The sequence below is a fragment of the Hyperoodon ampullatus genome, assembly GCF_949752795.1.
Source record: "Hyperoodon ampullatus genome assembly, chromosome: 10".
Classification (NCBI taxonomy): Eukaryota; Metazoa; Chordata; class Mammalia; order Artiodactyla; family Ziphiidae; genus Hyperoodon; species Hyperoodon ampullatus.
Window position 1 is genome coordinate 54,775,891 of NC_136923.1, and position 24,595 is coordinate 54,800,485.

Sequence of the window (24,595 nt, forward strand, 5' to 3'; positions counted from 1 at the left end):
GATAAATCCCAGGAGCACTTCTCAGGCTTTGTCTAAGTTGGCTTCTCAGCAGGATTTGATAGTGATGAGCATCTTCTCCTTAAAACATTCTTTTTCCTTGTTTTAGTAGCATCAGGATTTGACAGTGATGACCGTCTCCTCCTTCAAGCATCCTTCTTCCTTTGTTTAGTAGCACAAAACTCTTCTGGGATTCTCCCTGCCTCCCTGGCTTGTCCTCCACCTCACAACTGAGTCCCTCTCCCTTTGCCCATTTCTTACGCGTTGGCACCACCCAGGTGAGACCCTGCGCCTTCCCCTCTTACTGTAGGTTCCCTCTGAGCTGTGTCACCTGTGTCATCTTATAATGGATGCCTGGAACTCTGTTCCTGATCTTTTACAAGAGCTTCAGACCAACTGCTACACCCCTTTTGGATGTCCTGCAGGTGCCTTGGACTAAATGTGCCCCCAAATCATCATCCCCACCCCACCCCATCCACCATCAACCCGTGTGCAAGCTGGAAACCTCAGGATGGCCTTTGCCTCATTGCTCTCCCTCATCCTTAATTTGCTACTGCTTTCCGAGTTCTATTGATGGCACATTTTCAAAATCTCCAGATATGCTTCATTCCTAAAGCAGCTAGCCTCATCCAGACTACTACCTTCTCTTGCCTGGTTTATTAGAGTAACCTCTTATTTCCAATTTTATTTGGACTCTCCATATAGCAACCAAAGCTATTGTCTAAAACACAAATATGATCACATAATCCCCCTGTCCAAAGCATAATAGTTTTTTTAGAGCCATGTTCAAACTCTGTAACATGCCACACAAAGCCTGTCACAATCTGAGCCTTGTTTATCTCTTCATTCATTCATTCATTCAGCACATCTTTGTTGATAACCTCTTGTTATGGCAGGCTCTGTTAGTTACTTGGGATTGGTGAGCAAACTGACTGACATGTCTGCTCTCATGGAGATTGTGTAGGATATCATAAATGAATTACGTAGCACGCTGGAAGGTGACAGGTGCTATGGAAGAAGGAAGAGAAGAAACAGTTGGGGGGAATTGCTAGAGATGGGGTAATGTGCAGCCTGAGATTTTAAATAAGGACTCAGGATTGCTGTCATTGAGAAAGTGACATTTGAGAAGGGTCTTGGATGAAATGAGGAAGTTAGTGATGAGGATATTAGCGGGGGCGGGCATTCCAGGCTGAGGGCAAAGACCCAAAGGTGGGAATGTGCCTGGTCTTTTAAGAAACAGAAAGGAGTCCAGGTTGTGGGGACAGCGTCAGCTGGGAGGAAAGCAGTGCCACCAGGGAAGGAGGTTGTACAGGATCATTTTAGGTCATTATAAGGACTTAGGCTTTTACTTTGAAAGAATGAGGAGCCATCAGAGGTGTTTGAGCAGAGGGGTGACCGTGGCTCATATACAAGAGGAGCATTCTGGATTCTGGCTGCCTGGTTGAGAGTAGATTGTATGGGGCCAGGGGACAAGCAGAGAGACAAGTTAGGAGTTATGCCGGGAGCCAAGCTTCACTTCTCCCTCCCTCCCCCAGGTTCTGCGTTCAAGCCACACCAATGGACTTCACTCTTCAGAAGGGCTGTGGGTTCCCTTATATCTCAGCTTTGCTTGTTCTGTTCCTCCCACCTAGAAGGCCCCTTGCATGACCCCATCCCTTAATCTTTGCTTGGTTCACCCCACTCTTATTTTATGTCACAACTTAGATATCAGTTCCTCCAGGACGTCTTCCCAAATGTAAGATGGGATCCCTCCTTTGTTCCAACAACATCTGCTTTACCATCATAGCTCTGGTCACAGGGAACTATGGTTGCAGGTTAAATCTCTCTCTCTCCCACTTGTCTGGAAGCTTCGCAAGGGCAGGGGGCCACGCTTCTGACATCCTCTCCACACCTGGCTCTAGCGGGTGCCCAGTTAACCGTGCCATTGCCGAATCTCTAGGTCTGTGAGTGGCGGCCCCCTGAACAGCTGAAACAGCTCCTCGACTTGGAGCTGAGGGACACAGGAGAGCCACACCACCGGCTGTTGGAACTCTGCCAGGACGTCATACGCTACAGCGTCAAGACCAGTAAGAACTTCACTGACTCCCTTGATCCGTGCCTCTAACACGTTCTTCCATTTTCTTAAGCCTGTATTTACCTCATAGTAAAGGTGACTAGGGCACTGTTTATGGGATGAGAAAGCTGGATCAAAAATAGTGGTTCTGTTGTTTTGACAATGGTCCATCTAATCCGTAAAATAGATTTGTCAAGGCCAAAGATAGATTGATAGAAAAACTGATGGTGTTAGTGGTCATATGTAAATATTATCTGCTCTTCAGCAATCCTCATCCTCCTGATAAGTAGCAGTATCATGACTGCTACTTATCATTTCTTTTGTTGGTCCAAACTGATTAACAGTATTTTTTTTTTTTTGGCAGTACACGGGCCTCTCACTGCTGTGGCCTCTCCCGTTGCAGAGCACAGGCTCTGGACGCGCAGGCCCAGCGGCCATGGCTCACGGGCCCAGCCACTCTGTGGCATGTGGGATCCTCCCGGACCGGGGCACGAACCTGTGTCCCCCGCATCAGCAGGCGGACTCTCAACCACTGCGCCACCAGGGAAGCCCTGATAAACAGTATTTTGATTTTAGAAGTTGTTAAGGGATTTTAAATCGTGATCACCCAGAATATGGCCCCCCAAAATGTTCAAGAGGGTGACTTTACTATAAACAGGGATAGATTTATTTGTAAAGTACTCTTGGCAGTTGGCAAGTACCAAATTATTTGATCAAATCTAGCAGGATCAAAAGATAAAAACCTTTCAGAAGGTATAAGAAAATGAATGTATGGTGAGTTTTTGCTCTGATAGTTTCACAATAATGCTTAACCACTGTGATCTTTTGTAAATGCAGAAACATGATATTTGTCTTGTGCTTAAGTCCTATTCCAATTGACTGTTAGTATCCTATATACCCAGTGAATAAGTGTCAGAAGTAGAAGAATAACTTTCCAAAATATGCATTTCTCAGTGTTATATAAAGGTAATCTAGTGCTTAAGACCATACAGGCATTATGCTTTGTGAGTTCTGATACTGAACTAAATTTAGTGGAAAGAACATAATAAAATCCTGGCTAAAAATAATTGGTTTATATTCCCTTGGGAAAGTCTGATGTATGTATCAAAAAACCAGTTAGCATTTCAAAAGCAGAGATACATATCTCATTATTACAGTGCATGTCGGAAGTGTAGAATGACATTTAATGCAGTAGATTTTTCAGTTTACTGGATACTTTCCATAAAGTTACCATGGAAATCAATCATAAATTAACGCGGAACTAAAAAAAAAATCTTATTAAAATTACTTGTAGCAATGTCTGGTTTCCCTTGCCAGATTAGAGGAAGTTTGCCACGTTTTATACGAAAAGACATTTTCTTCTGAGACTTTTGTTTTTCATTGAACTGGTTTCAAGAGAAAAAAACCCCAAAACCAAATGCGGTGAGTTGCAATGAGAGGTCACTAACTAAAATGATTCCCAAATACCCAAATTTAGAAATAGGCCTCCTGCCTCTTTATTCTTTGTCACACTGGGCTTCCTATGATTGAGAATGTCAAGCCAGCCGTTAGCCGGGGGTTTGGTGTGAATATTCACACTGTGTAAAGCCAAGAACCTTTATGAGACCTTTTATGGGAGGGAAAAAAATAGAAAGTTGGAACTGAAGTTTTTCGAGTCTTAAAGGCAACTGCCTTTGAAGTGCATTGAATCAGAAAGTTTATGTAAGCTGCATGATGAGTCACATCTTACTCCATCAACACGATGCCAGTTGCACTATAAAAAATGGTCCAATCTGAAAAATTAAAAGGCCACTCACTGCCAGGAGCCTGAAGTGAACCCTGTTGGTGAGTGAAATGTGTTTAAATTAGGGAAATAAACATTGATATTTTTAGAAGGTAAAGGTAGCAGCAGGCTTTGATATGTGGACAAACTGCTCAAATAATCCATTTCTCAAGGTTCTGGTTTGGGTCTGAGTTGTATTTAAAAAGAAACAGGTAAAGCAAAGCTCTCAAAAGAGTGCTCAAGTTTTGCTTAGAAACATATTGTTCAGTAGACAGGGCTATGAAATGGGTCTTCAACATTTGTTTCCCTTGTACATGACAATATTTTATTTATTTATTTTTAATATTTATTTATTTTTTTGCGTTACGCGGGCCTCTCACTGTTGTGGCCTCTCCTGTTGTGGAGCACAGGCTCCAGATGCGCAGGCTCCGTGGCCATGGCTCATGGGCCCAGCCACTCTGTGGCATGTGGGATCTTCCCGGACCGGGGCACGAACCTGTATCCCCTGCATCGGCAAGCGGACTGTCAACCAGTACGCCACCAGGGAAGGCCCATGACAATATTTTAAATACTTTTTTTTAATTGAGGTATAATTTACATTCAGGAAAGTGGAAAACCTCAGGTGCTCAGCTCAGTGAATTTGTACATATCTGCATGTAAGCGACCATCACCCAGAGCAAGATATACACCATTCCTGGGACTCCAGAGGCTCCCTCAAGCCCCTTCCTAATCAATATCTCCTTGCCAAAGGTACCCAGGATTCTAGACAGAGATGTCTCCACAGATCAGCTTTGCCCCATATTGAACGTCATATAAGTGGAATCATGCATTGTATACTCCTTGTATCGAGCTGCTTACATTGTCTGAAGGATTCACTTATGTTATTCTGTGTCGATAGTTTTCTTTCTTTTTTACTGCTGTGTAGATTAATATTCTGTTTCAATTTACAGACCATCCAAGATTTTTCAACCAGTTATATGCTGGACTTGATTATTACTCCTTGGTGGCCAGATTTATGACAGAAGCATTAAACCCAAGTGTGTGAGTACCTTTAAATGGAATTTTACAAGGAATACGGATTAGAGATTTTGTTAAGTAGGTGAAGTTTTATTTCATGAACTTCTATTTAATGGTTTCATTTGTGCAGTGTCATCATAAATAATGGAATAGTCTTATGACACTTTGCAGTATTCAAAGAACAGTTTGATCTGATAGCGGTACTGTGAGATGGGTAAGGCAGGAATTATCTCCACTTAACAGATGAGAAAATTGATTAGGAACTCATTCCTGCATGAAAAGCCATGTCTGTGCTAAGGTGCTGGAGAGATACTTTGTGTAAAAACAAACCTCCGCTTTACCTCCATGAAGCAAATAATCTAATGATATAGAGATGCATGCAAATTAATCAAAATGATCTATACAAATTAATGTATTATTTTCAAATGAAGGAGAGGTGCATGATGCTATAAATATAAATGGGACAAATTTTCCTTGTTGGGCACTGAGGGAAGTCTTCTCTGAGGAAGTGACAGCTAAGTGCTGAAGAATGAATGAAAGTTAACTAGGTGAAAAGAGGAGGGATGGGTTCCAGAGGGAACAGCATGTTCAAAGACTCTATGACAAAAGACAGCATGACATGTGCTATGAACCGAAAAGTCAGGGTGGGTGTAGCTGAGAAAGTTATAGGGGGTGTCATGGAGGACAAGATTGGAGCCAGACATGCAGGGCCCAGTGGGCCACATTTATGAGTTATTCTAAATACAATGAAAAGCCATTGAAGGTTTCCACATCACTAGGTGACATTTGCTTAGTAAAAAGGTCACTGGAAATATGGAGAGTGGATTGGAGGAGACCCATTAGGATGGCATTGCCTTGGTCAGGTAAGAGATGATAGTTGCTTGGATTTAGACAGAAGTGGTAGGAATAGAGGGGAAAAAATGTGTTTGGAAGATAAAACAGAAAGGACTGGATAATATACTGGATCTTGGAAATGGGAACAAGAGGGAGGTTTATAAGATGATGCCTGGGTTTCTGGCTTTAATAGCTGGGTTGTTGGTCATGTCACTCACTGAGATAAGAAGCACTGGAAGAGGGGCCGATTTTCAAGTATATGGTGAAAAGGGCAAGAGCAGTAATTCAGTTTCAATTGTGAACATTTGCATTTGCAGTAAATTTGAAATATTTAAGAGTATACCCTTGGTGAGTTGAGATTATATATGGGCCTGAAATTCTGATATTTATATGGAAGTTATAAATTTAGGTGTTACTGGCGAATGATGGTAATTTCAGTAGTGGGCATGGATGAGATTCCTAAAGTCAGGGATTCTCAACTCTTTCTGCTCTTTAGAATCAACCTAGGAACCTGGTTAATATTAAGACCTGGGTCCCAACCCAGACCAATTAAATCTGAATTTCTGTCTGTGTGTCCTGGGTACTGATACATTTTCATAGCCCAACAAGTGATTTTAATGAGCAGGATGGAGACATTTTAAATAAAAACAAACCAGGAGATGGAGAAGCACTGCCTGCAGGACAGCATAGAGTGAGGAGAGAAGACGGCTCGGGCCTGGGCCTTGAGGGCATCTCATATTTCATGGTTGGGAGGAGGAGAATAAGCCTACAGTGGAGAGAGAAGAAGGAGAAAATCCACTGGGAAGACCTGGGAGCCATGGAGGAGAGTGTGTCCAGAGTCATATATTGTTGAGTAGAGTATTTAACTAAGACAAAGACTAAAAATGTCCCCTGGATTAACAACATGGATGTCATTGGTGACTTCAGTTACAGAATTTTTCGTGGAATAATTCAAGACAATACCAGATACCAGGTTACAATGGGTAGAAGAGTTAAGTGGTAGACAAGATAGTGAAATTACACAATTCTGTGAACCTCTCCTTTTAAGTCCTGGGATCTTTCTAACTCCTCATCTGGGTTCTTTTACTGAAATATTTAGAGGCTTTTGAAGTATTAAATTGCTGCTAAGCTGAGTAGTCCACTCAAAATCTCACGAAGCCACGAGTGCATTCTGTATTGTCCTCTCCTCCACCTTCAGGCCAATTTCCAGGTTTACGATTGAGCTAGTTTTCAAAGACAAGTTTAATAGTATTTTTTTCTTACTAAAAAGTGAATGATTATTTCACTTTTATTTGTAGGTACACATACACATATATACTTTTTTCATACTTTTGATATGTGTAAAGTGGTTTCCTAGCATGGTTGAAAATAGAAGCTAAATTGTTTGAAAAATGATGTAACTTCTGTAGAGTGCTTGGCAGGTAGGGAGGTGATAACACAGTAGGTGTTCTTTTTTCCTTTTTTTTTTTTTTTTTTTGCCTCTTTACCAAAGTTTTTTTCCTTCTGATGTTAACATAATTGCATTAAATTCCGTGACTATGAATTTAAATGTGTCTGCTTAACTTACATATTTAGAGTACATATTTATTCAGATTCAATTTAAGGTAATCACCCAATTGTTCAAGAAGGAGATTATACATATTAGTCACCCTCCAGTTATCTGGAGAAAGAAAGAAACGTTATAAAATTACATGATAACTGTTCCAGGCTGGATTCCTGGGCAGCTGCCCTAGATGGAGCTTAGTGAGTAGGATGTTTATTAAGGGAAACCCTTGGGGTCAACAGGGTTTGAGGGAGGGGAAGGGAGGGGAAGGAAGCAAGAGTGGGCAGAGATAGGAGTCAAGCCACTGTGTAGGCTCTAAGACCACCTTGGCTGACCCCACAGACGTCTCTGGAGCTACCCTGGCCCTTCAGTGTGGTCTGGAGCTGGGCCCCCAAGGCCAGGCCCAGTTGTACCTCCAGCTGGACCAGGCATCGGGTGTGGACCACCACAGGACATCCCTAAAGGGGCTAACTTAGCAATGCTGTCTAATGACAGCATTCCAGCCCAGAGCCTCAAACCTTCATGACAGGGATCCGGGTAGCGCTGTGTAGTAAAATCATCACATCATAAGAGATGTCCACAGTGCTCTTGCCATTTGTACAAACCCAGGAGTGTGGTGGAGGAATCCCAAGTTCTAAAGCTGACTGCTAAGGTACTTCATGGTAGTAACCTAATAAACCTGGCTACCATGAAAATGGTTTTTCTTTAACCACCATCCAAAACAGCATCCAAAGAGCTAAACGGCTGCTGTTCATGGCTAATACAAAGAATCCAGGTGCACTGCTTTGATCTCTCCCGATGGAATTGAAGGTTTCCTCTAAATTAAGACTGCGAAGTAGCTAGTATCCTTAAAGCCACCAGCTACTGACATTTATCTAACCATGACCAGTGCTGTCATAGACTCTGTATTTCTCTGTTTCCGATGGATTCATTTCCAAAGACTCTACCCACACTTCAACAGCCACTTGGTTTAATAAAACTCTATGTGCATTTCTTGGGACTCCAAAGGGATGGTTTGACTCTAGTCATAGAAGTGAAGTGTTTTTTATATCTATCTAGTTATACGTATGAGGTGTCCCCAGTGTTTCTGTTAGTGGAAGAAGCGGTTCTGAAGAAAATGATTGAATTTATTGGCTGGAAAGAAGGGGATGGAATATTTAACCCAGGTAAGTACAATTAGTTATTGCCTCCATTAAAGCATCCACAATATTATTCATGCCTTATTTGAGAAACAACTCCCCACAGACTTCCACATTACAAAAACTTGGATATTAATCATGCCACTTGGGGAGAATCGAGCTTGTGCCTTTCTCCAGAGTGATGATATTTTGCATAAATGCTACAGAAGTGACATACATGCTAACAAATGAGATGTCTACAATTTTGGATTTATATCCAACACAAATGAATTTATCTGCTGCTGGGAAGGGCTGTCATACGTTTTCAAGTTTATCAATTAATTTTACTTGAGAAGTTTCCTGAATCATATTTTGTTTCTCCTACAGTCCTTCTTTGGAACCAGGGAGGAGCATGTATTGTCATTTTATTGATTAGAGACAGACAGAAAGAATATTATTAACTGTGGAGACCTGGGTACTGGCCCTAAGTCCATAGGTGGAAACTCTTAGTTTAGAAAAGCTCTGGAATGAGAGAATAGACCAAAACTTCTGGAACTGGAGATGAGGAAGTGTGTAAGAGTAATGGGATTTGGGGGGGGGGTGCTCCCTTGATTTTGACAGTAATTTGTCATTAGGCTGGTGCACCCGCAGCCATCCATGCCTCCCACCGTAGCCAGCACTTGGGGAACAATGACATCATGCTATACATGTTTCTGTTTTTGTTTTTGCAGGTGGTTCAGTGTCCAATATGTATGCCATGAATTTAGCCAGATACAAGTACTGTCCTGATATTAAAGAAAAGGGGCTGTCTGGCTTGCCAAGATTAATCCTTTTCACATCAGCAGAGGTAAAGAACAAATTATTTTTGATATGAGATACAGATTTTCTGAGAATGAATATGTCATGAAGAGGGCTTGTTTGTTTGGGTGCTCCCGATGTGCTTTTATCCCATCCATGTGTGAGTCACGTGCCTACGTACAACGTTGTATTCATTCCAAAAGAAATTCTGATCGGTTTGATATTGTAAGCCCTGGCCACCCAATTTTGTACATCACCTTTATTTAAAATTTATAGTCTGTAACATTTTCTTAGAGAAAAGAGAACACTGAATTTGAAAGTGCCACCTCTTTCTGTGAATCTCTGAGTGTCTTAGTTATGAGAACTTAGATGATTGCTACTGATGTCAGGTATGTCTTCTACTCCCATTTCCTTGTGAAATTGATTGCTTTGAATGGCTAACACAAGGGCTCTTCAAGAGGAAAGGGAGATATTCAGTAACGATGAACATCATGCGCACGCACGCGCACACACACACGCACAGTTGGATGTTGCCACAATCCCCTATCTCACTGTGCTCCCCACTGAAGTAGGAGGTCCAGTTGCGGATGAATGCATTGGCTTTCAGCTAGGCTGCCTGGATTCAATTCCTGTCTCCACTACTTACTATCTGAGGGACCTTGGGTTAGTTGACTAACTCCTCTCTGCCTCAGCTTCCTAATTTACAAAAATGAGTGTATCAGTTAGCTCTAATATCTAACAGATTACTCCAAAACCCAGTGGCATAGGACTATAGCCAGATATTATTTCCCTCGAGTTTGGAGATAGCTGGGCAGTGCTGCTGTTCTTGGCTGGGCTTGGCTGGCGAGTGGCTGATCTGGGAGTGGCTGGGCTGGAATGACCCCAGTGACGCCCCGCGTGTCTCTCATCCGCCAGCAGGCTAGTCCAGGTGTGTTGTCATGACAGTGGTGCAGGTAGAAAACAGCATGGACACACACTGGGCCTCCTGAGTCCTGGGCTCAGAACTGGCACACTGTCATTTCTCCCTCATTTTCTTGGTAAAATAAGTTGTATATAGGAATCTAGATCCAAGAAGTGGGAAAATAGACTTCACCTTTTAAGGAGACTCTGCAAAGCCACCAGGAAAAGGGATTGGATGCAGGGAGCAGTGAACAGTCTGGGGCCATTAAAGCAGCCCAGTGGCGACATGAGCTTAGTAGGCACTGATTGATTAGTGGGTTATTGCAAAGATTGAATGAGTTAGAGCATGTAAAGTAGCATCTGGCACATGCTAGATAGACAAAAACATTAGCTATTAGTAGTAATAAGAGGAGGAGAATGACCCAGCAATAATAATGCGGAGCACAGCTCATATGCAGTCTTACTTAGAAGGGATGCTTTTTTTGTTTTTCTTTTTGTGATTGCAGTGGGGGCCTCTGGGGTTCCATCCCACCACAGCTTCTTCCCCATGTCCCCTCCTGTACCTTCTGCAATAATCCTAGGTCTCCTGTCAAACACGTGAGGTGGGCAAAATCTTAAAATTCTCTGTTAATTCCAGCTGGACTTTTCTGTATCTGTTACTTTCTTTCAAGAGCAAGTTACTTTATTATGGCAAAAGTATAAATGGTGCAGGAACCTGACCACCCCCGCGTGTTCCCCGTGCCCTGCCTGAGTTCTGGTTAGTTCAGCGCTAAGGGCAAAGTGGGCATTGAGTTGGGGGCAACTGGGAGGAGTCATCTAGTCTGAGATTCTGACCTCAGCTCCCCAGACCCTTCCTCATGAGTTGTTCATTCTGTAGCAAGAGAAGAATGCTTGGGAATGTGAACATCTGGGGGAAAATGCTTGGTTATTTGGAATGATTATGGAGTAGAATTTCCCTGCCCTGGGAAACTTTGGTTCCAACCCTCGGGTTCCAATCCTTGGTATTTCAGTTGGAGGAACCCTAGTGTATCAGAAATGCAGAGCCCCTCTGCATTAGAATTGCTATTTCCACGCCTTGGAAAGCTGATTAAATAGGGCCCTGCTATCAGTGCAGTGCTTTTACTTTTGCCTTTTTCGTTCTCCATTTGGTTTAAAATGTACCAGAGTTCTTTTCTGGGATAATTGCTCCAGAAAGAGGGAAGAATTTCTATGGAAGCCTAAAATAGAGATTATGCCTGGGAAAGATCAGTAACAGGTGTAGCTGGCAAGTTGCGAATGAAAAAAAATTGAAAAGTGAACCCAGAACTAAGTATTTTTGAAAATCTCCGGTGGCGATATACATGCAAAAAGAGGTAAAATATATGCCTTGGTTAACAGACCAGCAGAGGATGGAGCCAGAAAACCAAGCTAGATGTGTGTCTTAGTTTGCTCAGACTACTCTAGCAAAATATAGTGGGTGACCTAAACAACAGACATCTGTTTCTCACAGTTCTGGAGGCTGGGATGTCCATGATCAAGGTGCTGGTAGTTCTGGTGTCTGGGGAGAACCTGCTTCCTGGCGAGTGAACCTCTGTGCTCACATGGCCTTGCCTCCGTCCAGGCTCGTGGTCAGAGTGAGACCTGCCTTCCTCTTCTTACAAGGGTACTCATCCCATCAGAGTCTCGCCCTGGAGAACATCACATTGGGGGGCAGGGATTAAACACACACAGGTTTTGAGGGGACTCAAACATTCAGTCCATAACAGAGTGAACTCCACAGAAAAATTCCATAACTTTGAACACACTGTAGCCTTGAATATATAAATTTTACCCCATCCACCATACTCTTCTTTGTAGCTCCTTCTTTTTCCCTGCTCTGCCAAAGAGACCCAAGTCATAGCATTGGCATTACTTTAATTCATATTTTAGGGACCTCTGTACCACTATTTACAACAAATCCATTCATTACTTAGTTAAAAAAAAAAGAATTAAAGAAAGCTGTGTTTCCTAAACCCTATGCTAATCTTTTTGTTAGAGCCCCCTTGTTTTTTTTCAGGCGTTGGCCCATGGCCCCCTGGTTATTTTCCCAGATTGTTTTATCAGGTGGTCTTACTTTTCCAGTTTTTATGCAGCCCCAGATGAACCAGGGTAAGTTACTCCATCTCTGCCTTGCACCATCAAATGCAGAATATGTGCACTCGCCACTAAAGGGGATTTTGCATACACTTCAGGTGTCCATGGTAATTCAGCTGTTGGTGGAGACCAGGAAGATCACAGCAGAGACCCCTAGACTGTCAGCATATCTAAAGTAGCCTCTCCAGGCCAAGCGGGAACCAAAGAGAAGGGGACTTTTGGAGAAAAGTAATGAAAGGAATAGATTTGTGGCCTGATTAGCAATTAGATATGAATTCCTTACATTTATAGAAATCTTAGGGTTGTCATTCAAATCATTTTGGGAATTAGCATGAAGGAGTGATTATTGTCTGCCACTAAAAAGTGAGGGAGAGGGGCTTCCCTGGTGGTGCAGTGGTTGAGAGTCCGCCTGCCGATGCAGGGGACACGGGTTCGTGCCCCAGTCCGGGAAGATCCCACATGCCGCGGAGCGGCTGGGCCCGTGAGCCATGGCCGCTGAGCCTGCGCGTCTGGAGCCTGTGCTCCGCAACGGGAGAGGCCACAACAGTGAGAGGCCTGCGTACTGCAAAAAAAAAAAAAAAAAAAGAAAGTGAGGGAGACAAGAAACCCTTTTCACTCCCAGGCCAGTGATCAGTTGTCATAGTTCCTTACTAACAGAATCGAGGCTGGGGTGAGGCAAGTGAGACGTGTAGAGTCCACATTTCAAGGTCACGCCTCCTTAAATTTTGCACCTGAGGTGCCTGACTCCCTCCATCATGGCCCTGCTCTCTAGGTGAGGCTGCCCTGAGTTTGGATGGCATTGCAGGCATTCACGGGCCAGCAGGTGCTTTTCAGGATGTGCAGAGTGTAAGGTAGTCCATCTGGATTCCGACTCTGCTTCTTTAGGAATTGAACCAGCTGCGTGCTCTTGGAAGAGTCCCTGTACATTCCTTTTCTTTATTTCCTAAGGCATAACATTCATAACCCTGCTCTCCCCACCACCTGAAGCAAATTTGAACTTCAAACTAGCCAGCATCTTAGGACTTCAAGTGTCCAGAACACAGTCCACAGGAGGGGAAAGCAGCGGTTCACTGAGAAACCCAAGGTCACAGATGAAATCCTTGCTGGAACCAGGAAGGAAAACTTCAGTGCAATTCTGTCTTTCCTGTGGGCACTGGCCATCTTACTTTTATAGAAATGAATACCCACTGAGATTTGTTTGTCTTCTGTGGACGAGTGAAACTCAGGGGGAGATTGGGTCTTAGAAGGACTAACTTCTCTTCTGCCAGTGAAGGGAGTAGGTACCTCTTGTTTCTAAATGCAGCTGTTACTTCTGAACTCCTGCCTTCTAGGGTTTTCCTTCTCTTGAAACTACTCAGTATGTCTGAAGCATTGCTCTCTCTTTTTTTTCCCCTTCCAGGGCTCTTTTCCTCCTCTGATGCTTTCAGATGTTTCGACTTCAGTTTTTCAGACTTGTAAAAATCTGTCTCTATCCATTTGAGATTGACATTGGACTCTACTTTGCCCTGAGATACCAAAAAATAGCTCCACCGAAGCTATTCTTATTCTGATGACAGGTTTTTTATTCAGCAGATCCATTGGTTGGGGGTATTTTGCTGTTTCTCAGGGCAAAGCAATGTGATTTTCCTTATTGGCAGATGTCAGTGGGGGTACGCTACTATTTATCATTATGAAATCAATAGCTGTTTGGTGCCAGAGCCCCAATCTCTGGTGAGAAATAATTCACCTTAGCTGTGTCACCTTAGCTATGGTGGGCTGATGTAGCAAGTAGGGAATTAACAATATTTTCATGTACATTATTACTCTTCACTATGCACGTGTTCTGTAACAACTCGAAATGAATGCATCCTACAGGTGTTTTGAATGTGTCCTATTTGATATTTGGAAATTAATTATTTAGGATGGTTTCATTTTTCCTGATGATGTTACTTCTGCATTTATTTTTACAGAGTTAAAAAAGAGCTCCCCATAAAGCTCTCTTGACAAAAGAGGAAAAAAATTACTACATTTGAGGGAAATATATCAAGTTAAGTGTGACGGCTTGACTACTCTTTTAATGTATTCATACCTACAAATTAAATTACTAAGGTTTTTTTGTACAATAATGTCCTTTAGCACCTTCATTTTTTCTGGCATGAAAAAGAATTAATTGACCACCTGTCCACAGTAATGTATAAAGAGCGACATCTCCAATGTTTGAATGCTAATTATTTTATAGGATTTACATAGGGCAAAAAGACCCAACGCTCCAGAGTATATACTACTATTTGCCTATAAGAAATAGACAAGACCTAATTCCAAAGCCAGCTCCTAGCCTCATTCATGCCAGGGCTGCATCAGTAGTGTGTCTATAAATTATTATTACTTTTGTTGTTATGATTTAGCCACATTCCCGTGTGTCTAATTTCAGTCTTATACTCAGTATTAAACAAGATTGGTCAAGTGTCTGATCAGCATTTATAACCCACTGTTTGCTCTTGAAAATAGATTCTTCTGTGGTCTGTGACTACAATTTTTGAGACAGTCTTGCTCACTCCTTAGAGGGGTTTTGAGTCAGCAGTGGACTAGATTCTGTTTCCATTAATACTGAGTTTTATTAGTAGCATCAAGAGAAACTTTTCTCAATGTTACATAAAACAACAGCCTCCAGTGACCAAGTTTTTTCCATACGCCAGGCTCTGTGCGAGCTGTTTACATACATTAACCCATTTAACTCCATGACAAGCAGATGGAGGAGGCATCCACATGCCCGCTTTATAGATTAGCAAATGGAGGCTTGGAGAGTATGTGTTCTTTGCTCAAGGGTCTATAGCTGGAACTAAATCCTGGTTTCTCTGACCCCAACCAAAATCAGTGTTTTCAACCACTATACTAAAGAGCTCAGTTAAATGACTTTCTTTTTTTTTTATGGCAATACTATTCCAAAGGTTGGGCTTAGCTGTATTATGTACACCCATTTAGATAATAAACAGTACTTTTTTCATGCTATGTATTTGTGTCTCTCTCTCCCCCTTGCCTTTTTGAATGTAGTGTCATTACTCTATGAAGAAGGCGGCCTCCTTTCTTGGGATTGGTACTGAGAATGTTTGCTTTGTGGAAACAGATGGAAGGTAATGGGGACAGGATCCAGAAGCCTGGTGGGTGGAGGGGGAAACTGATACTATTTAAAAAGCAGTACCAAGGTCTGTTCACTGCTGAACATAACAATGTCTCAAACCTGTGTCTCTTAGAGGTAAGATGATACCTGAGGAGCTGGAGAGGCAAGTGTGGCAAGTCAAGAAAGAGGTGAGAGGGGGAAGGAGAGGGAGGGAGAGAAAACGTGTGTGTCTCTGGCATTGGGGGAGCATGCAGGGCCAGCAGCCAGGCCCACGTCTGTGTGTGTGGGAGAGAGAAGAGGGCCCCTTAGAATTAAAGGAGGAAGCTCATTTACAGATGTGCTATTTCCGGGTGCTCACTCTACACGTTCTGCGGAGTTTCTCAGATGTTCTCATTCCCAGGTGGCTGGAGCTTATTAAAGCACTGACATCACTGGATTCCAGATTCTTGCCTAGAATTAGCCTCAAAAGATGAGCCCAGCCTCTCTAGCAGGGTCCCAACATCCACACTCCTACGTAGCTCTTGACTCTGAGGATGCTACAGGCTAAACCAGTTGTCTCTGGGCTGCATTCAGGATGATTTCTGATTTCTTGATCAAACTGTCCTCCTGGGTTGCTTCCACCCAAAGCCCATCCATAACCATCACCCCCTGTTGGGTGTGGGTCTAGTATTTCAGCTCTGGCAGACTATCCTCTCTTCCTTAGCTGCCAGGATGTATTAAAGCTGGCACATCCATTGCTGGGGAAGGCAAGGCATGGCCCTGGTCACCTGCTGTACTCCAGCTAAGCCTGGCATCTGCTTTTTGGGTGTGGCATTGTCTTGGTGCCAGCCATCTTGCTTCTTGGACCAAAAGCCTACTGGATTAGGTGCAGCCACTTCACTGCTTCCCTCCCATCTTCCCGCAGCCCCCATGCCAGTGGAGCTTCAGACTGTTCTCCCACCACTTTCCAATAGACGGCAACAACGTGGGGTGTGACTGCTGAAAAATTAAAAGCCCAGCTTTTGAGCTGGGATATAAGTTTATCTCTCCTCAGAGGGCTTCACACTTTAGGAAAGATGGGTTCTTTAATTTTTATTTTTTAAGATTTAATATTATATTTCTTTTCTTTCACACTTCATATTTTTTTTAATTTTTCATGAAATTCAACTTATCTGGAGCATGTTAGATCACTGTATTTGGTGTGAAATTCTGTACTTAAAAGTTCTGCCTTTATTGCACCTGTATTGGCTTCTGATGTGTGTCCTTAGCACTATATTTTTTAAAACATTCCATTGACAAGTGGATTTGATAGTTGTCTGGTGGTACAGGTTATCAGATTTCTTTATCTCTTGGGTAAAATTCTATATTGCAACCTGTTTATTCTGCTGTGAACTACAGATATCACCTTCTAGTTTTATCTATTTTTTAAAATCTAGTTTTATCTTTTTCTACAGAAGTTCCTGTCGAAAAGAACTTTATGTTATTAATGCTTGTTGGTGGGGAACACCCACCAACACCCCTTCCTCCTTCCTTCCTTCCCTTCCTCTCTTTCTCTTTCCTTCCTTCCTCTCTTCTTTCTTTCTTTCTTTCTTTCTTTCTTTCTTTCTTTCTTTCTTCTTTCTTATTTTAAACTTTTCATTATGGAAAATTGTAAATATATGTAAAACTAATATAATGAGATTCCATATACCAGTCATGCAACTTTCACAATCATTAGCTTATGGTCGCATCCCCTCCCAGTACCTCTAGATCAGTTTGAAGTGTATCCTACACATTATATCATTTGATCTATAAATAGTTCCGTATATCTGTAAAAGATATGTACTCTCTCTTTTAAAAAAGCCCATAATGCAATTATAAGAAAGAATAAGTTCTTAATATTATCCAGTATTCACTCTGATTAAATTTTCTCCCATTGCCTTTTAAAAAAAATAGCTGGTGGTCTGAATAAGGAGTCATACAAAGTCCATGTGTGGAATTTGGTTGATTTATCACATAAATCTTTTCTAACCTATAGTCTCCCCTCCTTTTTTCCCCTGCAACTGATCTGTTGGAGAAACCAAGTCCTTTGTCCTGCAGAGTTTTCACATTATGCATTTTGTTGATTCCATCAAGAATTTGAGACTCTAAGTGCTCCCCTCCCCTGTACCTCCCCATCTGTTTTCTATACTTCCTGTAATTTGGCTGTTAGATATTGAGACTTGGGGAGATTCAGGTTGGAACTTTTACCAGGAAGACTTCATGGGTGGCATTTTGCCTTTCAATCAGGAGATGTCTTGGGCCTCCTTTTGTTATCGGTCCATCTATCACAGAACTCTGCATCAGCCTCTCACCTCATGGATTTTGCTGCCATTTGTCATCATTATCTAGACCCGTTATTTCATTACTGATGTTCTAATTCATTCTCTCATTCCTTCTTCATTTAGTGGCAGGCCTACTACCCTAAACATTTTTGTTTCTTCATCCATATTTGGTTTCCCTAAGGAAACAGTTTGGACAAGCAAGACAGCATCAATATTTTATTCTTTTCCTTTATTTACCAATTTTCAGAATAGTGAGTGAGTTGCCAGGCATCCTGAAAGATAGCCAAACCTTTTTTTCTTTTTAAAGTATCATGAAGAACTCATCTTCTAACATATTGGATGGATTTTACTCCACGGCAGTCATTATTATTTTCGTTGTTCAAATTTCTGTTTGTTTTGACAATGAAAGTCCATGAAAGTAACATATCCTGAAGTTGAGAACTTGAAAGGGAAGTTTTTAAAAAGTAAAAATTGCTTTAGGCACATTTGAAAGTAGGGCAACAGGGTTAGAGTTGGCATACCTCCTCAGTTTTCTCTCAAGTCAGTTAAAACTTGAGCTTGGATTCACTAAGGACAAATCTTGCATCCATTCTGAGATTTTAATACCTGATGACTAGTTTCTTTTTCTCAGTAGCTTCAGACCTACTTTTTGTTGTTGTTTGTTTGTTTCAAGCTTTTAACTCATATTGTTACAGATGTAGGAAATAGTTATCAACTTTTTTGTTTTTGCTGCTGGGATTCAATTCCCTGGCCAACCACGATCCATTAAAAATCTGTTGAGCAGTGATCTTTACCTTGATGCCATTACAAAGATGGTAGAAACCACAGAAAGCATCAGAAGTTCTAAAGTGCTTATAAAAAGATGAAACTAGTATAAACACTGAATAATTGGAAGTATTTTTGTGTATGAGTATTTGAAATGACAAACTTTCTTAGATAATACAACTCATTGGCAACACACAATCAATACTGTTTCCACTGACTTTTCTCGTTAATAGTGTGAGATATGAGAAAGGGAAAAAAAAAAACCTGGAAGGTTAAATCCAGATTACGAAAGTTGAATTTCTGGGACTTATAGCTAGATTAAAAAGGTGAGGAAAACTCATTAATGGTCTGTAATAGCTAGCATAGATATTTTCTCACAATTGTCAGGATGTCATAGACTTTATAAGGAAAGCTCAACCATTAAAGACACCTTCAGTGGTTTTAGTAAATTCCTTTTTCGATTGCTTTTACTGATGGATGTAAATGTGGTCACATTTCATTTAGGTCATGGGCATGATAAAGACATAATCTGTTGGTAGTTGATTACAGGGAAAAAGTCCCAAAGCCTATGGTCCCAGGGGCTCTGTCACCTACTGGCCCTGCTCTAGGAGGCTTGGTGGACTGTATTACATGTGTCACAGCCGTCTGCCCACATGGCAGATGGATCCATTGTGTACCATCACTTTGATTCCTGTGCATCTCAGCCTAGAGATGTGGACCAAGCGTCCTTGCTCTGCCCCGCTTTCCATCGAGAAATAACTTCTTTCTGTCAAAGGTCAGCTAAATTGGAATGAAACTGGTTCAAGCTGAACACCCCTGACATTAAATTATGTTAGAAGAACAAGTGTATTTCACGATAAAACTGAGGGAAAAATGACTCCATCCTAAAATGACTTTGACTCTTCCTCTGCAAGTAAGTATTCTTGTCACTGACTTCTTGTGCTCTAGAATCAGGATTCTACTTGCTCTCCTGATCCCCACCTTTGTCTGCAAATTTCCCCCTCATGGCACTTCCAAAGAGAGCAACACACCTCTGCCAACATGTTGGGATGGATCTATCTGGAAACAAGCTTGTGTACTGTCTTCTACATGGCTGCCATAAAATCCCTCATGGGACCAGGGTGCCTGGCTCGCTCGGCTGGAATTACCATTCATCTCTGCACTTGTTCCCACATTCTCCCTTTCCTCCCATTTCTCACGGGTACCTGCTCTCTCCGAAAGATGCAGCCATGGACTGGATGAGGAGGGAAAATTATGGCAGAAAGACACAGGTTCTCTTTTCCAGCACATTCTAATGACTTTCTCTGTGGCAGCACCTGTTTGGGGGAGTGTATCCCAATGAGGTTACTGTATCCCCTCTGACGCCAGATTTGTACCTGATTACATCCCTTGCCTTGTAGCTGCACTTACTTTACCAGGTGACAAGCAGACAGGCCTCCATGGCCTGCCCCTGGAGCTGGCTGTTTGTCTTCCATTTTGGAGGTGTTAGGGAGGTCCCAATGAGTCTCCCTGGGAAGGAGTTAGGAGTCACACAGGATGCCAGTTTGCTGTGGAGGTTGAGTTTATTCACTTCTATCCGGAAAAGCTAGAGAACAGAAAAGACTAATAAAGAAAATGAGAGTAAAGAGAATAAGGATGCATGTGGAGTTGGGACAAAGGATACTATTGTCATGGCATTTTCTGTTTCTTTAACCTATTTATAGTGACTAGAGGCCATGTGATGGAGAAATGTAAACAACACTCACTCAATGAATGTTTATCTCCAAAGAAACCAGATAAATGTCTGGGTGTATAACCCTTGTGTTTACCAACCTACTGCAGCACAGATTTAATGGTGACGATGATGATTCTTATAATTCTCACGTGTGGGTCCTTCTCACAGGGCGCAGCTCCATTTCTTGTCTGTGCCACATCTGGTACCACGGTATTGGGGGCCTTCGATCCTCTGGATGAGATAGCGGACATCTGCGAGAGGCATGGCCTCTGGCTCCATGTGGATGTAAGTTCATCTGGGTGTGCATATCTGTTAAACTTTCTAGCCTTTTTGCAGCTTTGGTGGGAAGTTTTTCGTATTCTCAGTAACTAAATGTGAGGTCCCCAGCTAGTTGTATTTAAATATGTATTTCTAATTAGGGTAAATAAATGTGTTGTTTCCTGTTAGGTAATAAAGAAAAAGATCCCTCATTGATGCACATTTTATCTTAGTTTTCCCAATTTCCTCTTCTGTCCTGAATCATTTCTTTGGTCCCTTGGATCTACTGTCACTGAGGCAACACGGTGTGGGGGACACATTTCCTACTGTGCAGTCGAGAGTCTGGTTTTGGATTCGAATCTGCCTTCTCTTCCTTGTGACCCCAGCTGTTTGGATTTTGGTTTCATCTGTAAAGAGGGAAATGACTGACGTGGTCAATAAAGGATCTTCTAGCTCTAACATTCTGTGCTTCCAATCAGCTGTAAAATGCAAAAGGCTGCATGACTTCATTGCATGCCATAATTAAAACAGGTTTTATCTGGATCTATCGTAGATAACTATTGGAGAGGGATTGGGATAACTTATATTCTTCATAATTTTCTAACTTAAAGGGTTGGCCTTTTTTTTTTTCTACTTAGTTTTGTAGGTCCTGGGGTTGTTCATAATAATTGTTGTCCTAAATTAAAAGTAACTCTTAAAATTCTACTTATTTAGGGTTAAAAAGTTGAACTCAGGGCTTCCCTGGTGGCGCAGTGGTTGAGAGGCTGCCTGCCGATGCCGGGGACGCGGGTTCGTGCCCTTGTCCGGGAAGATCCCACATGCCGCGGAGCGGCTGGGCCCGTGAGCCATGGCCGCTGAGCCTGCGCGTCTGGAGCCTGTGCTCTGCAACGGGAGAGGCCACAACAGTGAGAGGCCCGCATACCGCAAAAAAAATAAATAAATAAAAAGTTGAATTCAGCCAGTTATGAATGCTTGTTGAGCATTTTGGTTTTCTTTGTGTGTGTATGAAAACAGCAGTTAATTAGTTTGATTCAACCCAGTAGAAAGAACTGTTGAATCTGCAGTTGAGAGGAACTTTCCTCCAGTAAGTGAGTGGTTAGTGTCACTTACTGGAGGAGAGGACAATATTTTTGACTTACTGAACATTAGGTAACTGAGCATTTATTTGGGGGATATGCCTGCATATAATTTTATAGTTTGTATGATTTTATGCTTTCAAGGTAAAGTTTCTATGATATAATATCGAAAGAATTTTTCAGCAACTCAAAGCTTTCATTAAATGTACGCTAATATTTGGTAAAAGCAGAAGTAGTAATATAAAGCTCACTAGAGTTATAGGCTTGATTAGTAAGCCAATGGCAATACATCAGTTAGATTATTTGTGACTTCTTTAAATGGGATTATAGTATCTGTATCTGTTCACATGTCAACTTATATCTTACTGATTTTTATAGACTTAGAAGCATAATAATACAGTATGTCCTGAAAGATAATATGAAGTGAATACTTTTGTGACTGTGGAAATAGGGGCAAAATCAAATATATGAGCAGTTATACTTAAAAATTCTACTCTCATAAAAGAAACATCAAATATAGATTATATGGTTTATGTGAAACAGAGTAACTACAGCAGTTTCCAAATTGGGAATGATATTAAGAGATTTATGGGGCTTAGAAAGAATTGTGATTTATAAGATGTGAATGAAAACCTCTGTAGATTTTCTAAAAATCAAAGGTTGAAGTTTTGAAGAAAACACTTTTATAAGGGAATATTTAAGCCACGCAAGTTGTTCTATTTGCATATAATAGGCTTCAAGTTGAATGTCTGTAGTATTAGATTAAATTTGACAACTGTTTATATGACTTATTAAAGAAATTAGCTCTAACATTGAGACAGTACTCACTCATCCTCTAATATTGCAGACATCATTCTGTTGATAAAATTTTATGCAGGAGCATATAAATTCTCTTGAAGAAACTTCATATACCAAGGGTAGTTTATTAATTTTACAGATAAAAAATTAGTAAAATTACAGTGATTACTTTGGCCTGTTTGAATTTTTTTGGCTGCATTGGGTCTTCATTGCTGCACACCGGTTTTCTCTAGTTGCGGTGGGCGGGGGCTACTCTTCCTTGTGGTGCGCGGGCTTCTCATTGCAGTGGCTTCTCTTGTCATGGAGCACAGGCTCTAGGTGCATGGGCTTCAATAGTTGTGGCACGCAGGCTCAGTAGTTGTGGCTCACAGGCTCTAGAGCGCAGGCTCAGTAGTTGTGGCACACAGGCTTAGTTGCTCCACAGCATGTGGGATCTTCCCGGACCAGGGTTCGAACCTGTCTCCCCTACATTGGCAGGTGGATTCTTAACCACTGCGCCACCAGGGAAGTCCTGAAATTTTCTAAAGGGTATTTTAAAGATCCTTTAAAATATTAAAAACTGGCATTTAATGATTTCTTTTTTAAAATGTAATTAGAATTGCTTGGTCTTCTGAGTTTTCCATAAAACCAGGTTGCCCAGCATATATACCATATCTTATTATTTCTAAGATACACATATTTTGTTTACATTTTTAATATACCTAATTGGTATGTTGATGTCATTTTTTTTTCTTTCTTAGCAATCCACAAAAAAATGGTACTCTTACCTCTGATAGTGTCTGAAATTTGGTTAATTACAATGTATTTTTAAACAACAGAATAAGAAAAACTTCAGTTGTGTTAGAATATTTTGCCTCCAGGATTATTCTGTATCTGCGAGAGTCAGTGTTATCCCAGCTTCTGCCTGAGACCAGCATTTCAGGGCTGGTCCAGCTCTTCTCTGAAGCAGAGGCTGTGGCCACTGCAAAACCTCACCCTCCCAGCAACACTTCCTATGGTGTCTCACCCACACTCCATCCCAAGTCCCGGGGGAGGTGACAAACACTGTATTTAAAATCATGGGCTTTAGGGGCTGCCATCTCTACATTCCACACTGCCTCCACTTCCCTTTCAAGATTGGCTCTACAATTAAATTATTAACTAATTACTTGAAGAGAAAAATGTAGTAAAATGATACTCATGGTGTCTGGCTCATAGCTCAATAATGACATCCATTGGTTCAATGTTGTTGCAAGCTCTGGAGTGAGGGGGTTATGGAGTGAAGCCAATACAAGTAGGGCACTGGCATCAGGCACGTCGTTTTTCCCCTTTCAGCTGTTTTGAGGAACACATTTGTGGATGAGCTGCTTCTAACTCTGCCTACCACCCTGAAAACCAGTGAACGAATGCCTTGAAAGAGTTCATGTGATTTTAAAACTTCAATCCAGCTCACTAAGATTGGCAGGATATTGTCTACTTTCTGAGGAGGAAGAAGAGGCAGAGGCCAGTGCAGGAGGCACCGGGGAGGGCAGGTGTGTGAGTGGGCAGGTGGAAAGGGTGAGAGTGAATGGGCGTGGCTGAGCTTTACTGATTAGTCCTTCCCCTAGTTGCCACTGGTAGGTTCTCAATGCAGTTGGGGGTTAAAAAGATTGAGAAAAGCAGGCAACTTAGAGTTTAGGGATATAAGAGAAGTAAAAGAACCTAATATGTAAGTCATCTTCATGTTCCTGAGGGTCAAGTTCTCAAACCCCAGGTCTGGGGAGCCTCAGTTAGCAGGTTCAGATCACGTTTTCCCAGAGGCTGAGGGCAGCTGCCAACATAGCTCAGCTTTGGTCACACATGGTCCATCATGAACTCTGGTGGGACACAGAGGGCAGCAGCAAGGGGACTTAACTGACAATCCTGATCATCAGTCCTTTATCTGGGCATCTTTGGAACTTGCCTGCATACCACCTTTGGCCCACAAGCCTTTGGGAACCCTATGGGGTCACTGGAAAGCCTAGTCCCTGGAAACAGGGCTGGAACTAAGGTGAGGCAAGTGAGGTTCCTAGGGTTCATTGGGCAGGTCAGTATTATGAGCAAAGGAGAGGAGAGCTGAGAATAAGAGGAAAGGAAATCCCATTGTCAGTAAGTCTGGAGGAGAGAGAGGAAGAATCAATGTGAGAAAGAAGAAAGTCAGTTTGGTATTTGAAAATTTAAGGAGGCATTCACTCCCAGGACCATGCAAGAGTCCAACTCTGCGAGTGAGCTTAAGGGTGCACCCTGGGTGACTCGCTCGCTTGCCCCTGGGCCCAGCCCTGAATGAGAGAGCTGTTCTTAAGACCACTCTTTATTGTCCACCATTGGTCTCAGCTTTCTAATACTCTAAGGATCGTGGAGACCTCTCACTTACTTCCTCCTTCACATCCATGGTGCACACAATCTTGCCATTTCTTTCTGCATGATATTGGGCTCTTCCTTACCTTTTTTTTGGAGTTATTATTTCAGTGTTT

At 42.0% G+C, this 24,595-nt stretch overlaps 1 protein-coding gene across 1 annotated transcript in view; it reads left to right on the plus strand.

Annotated features, from left to right (window-relative positions):
• Positions 1-24,595, plus strand: part of GADL1 (glutamate decarboxylase like 1) — a gene marked incomplete at both ends in the record, with an annotated part of 170,464 nt that overhangs the window by 11,526 nt on the left and 134,343 nt on the right. The window contains 7 exons of the mRNA XM_079712622.1: positions 1,937-2,063; positions 4,763-4,853; positions 8,266-8,372; positions 9,056-9,171; positions 15,165-15,244; positions 15,365-15,419; positions 20,161-20,277. Coding sequence (XP_079568748.1) covers positions 1,937-2,063; positions 4,763-4,853; positions 8,266-8,372; positions 9,056-9,171; positions 15,165-15,244; positions 15,365-15,419; positions 20,161-20,277 — 693 coding nt within the window. The remainder of the gene's footprint in view (positions 1-1,936; positions 2,064-4,762; positions 4,854-8,265; positions 8,373-9,055; positions 9,172-15,164; positions 15,245-15,364; positions 15,420-20,160; positions 20,278-24,595) is intronic.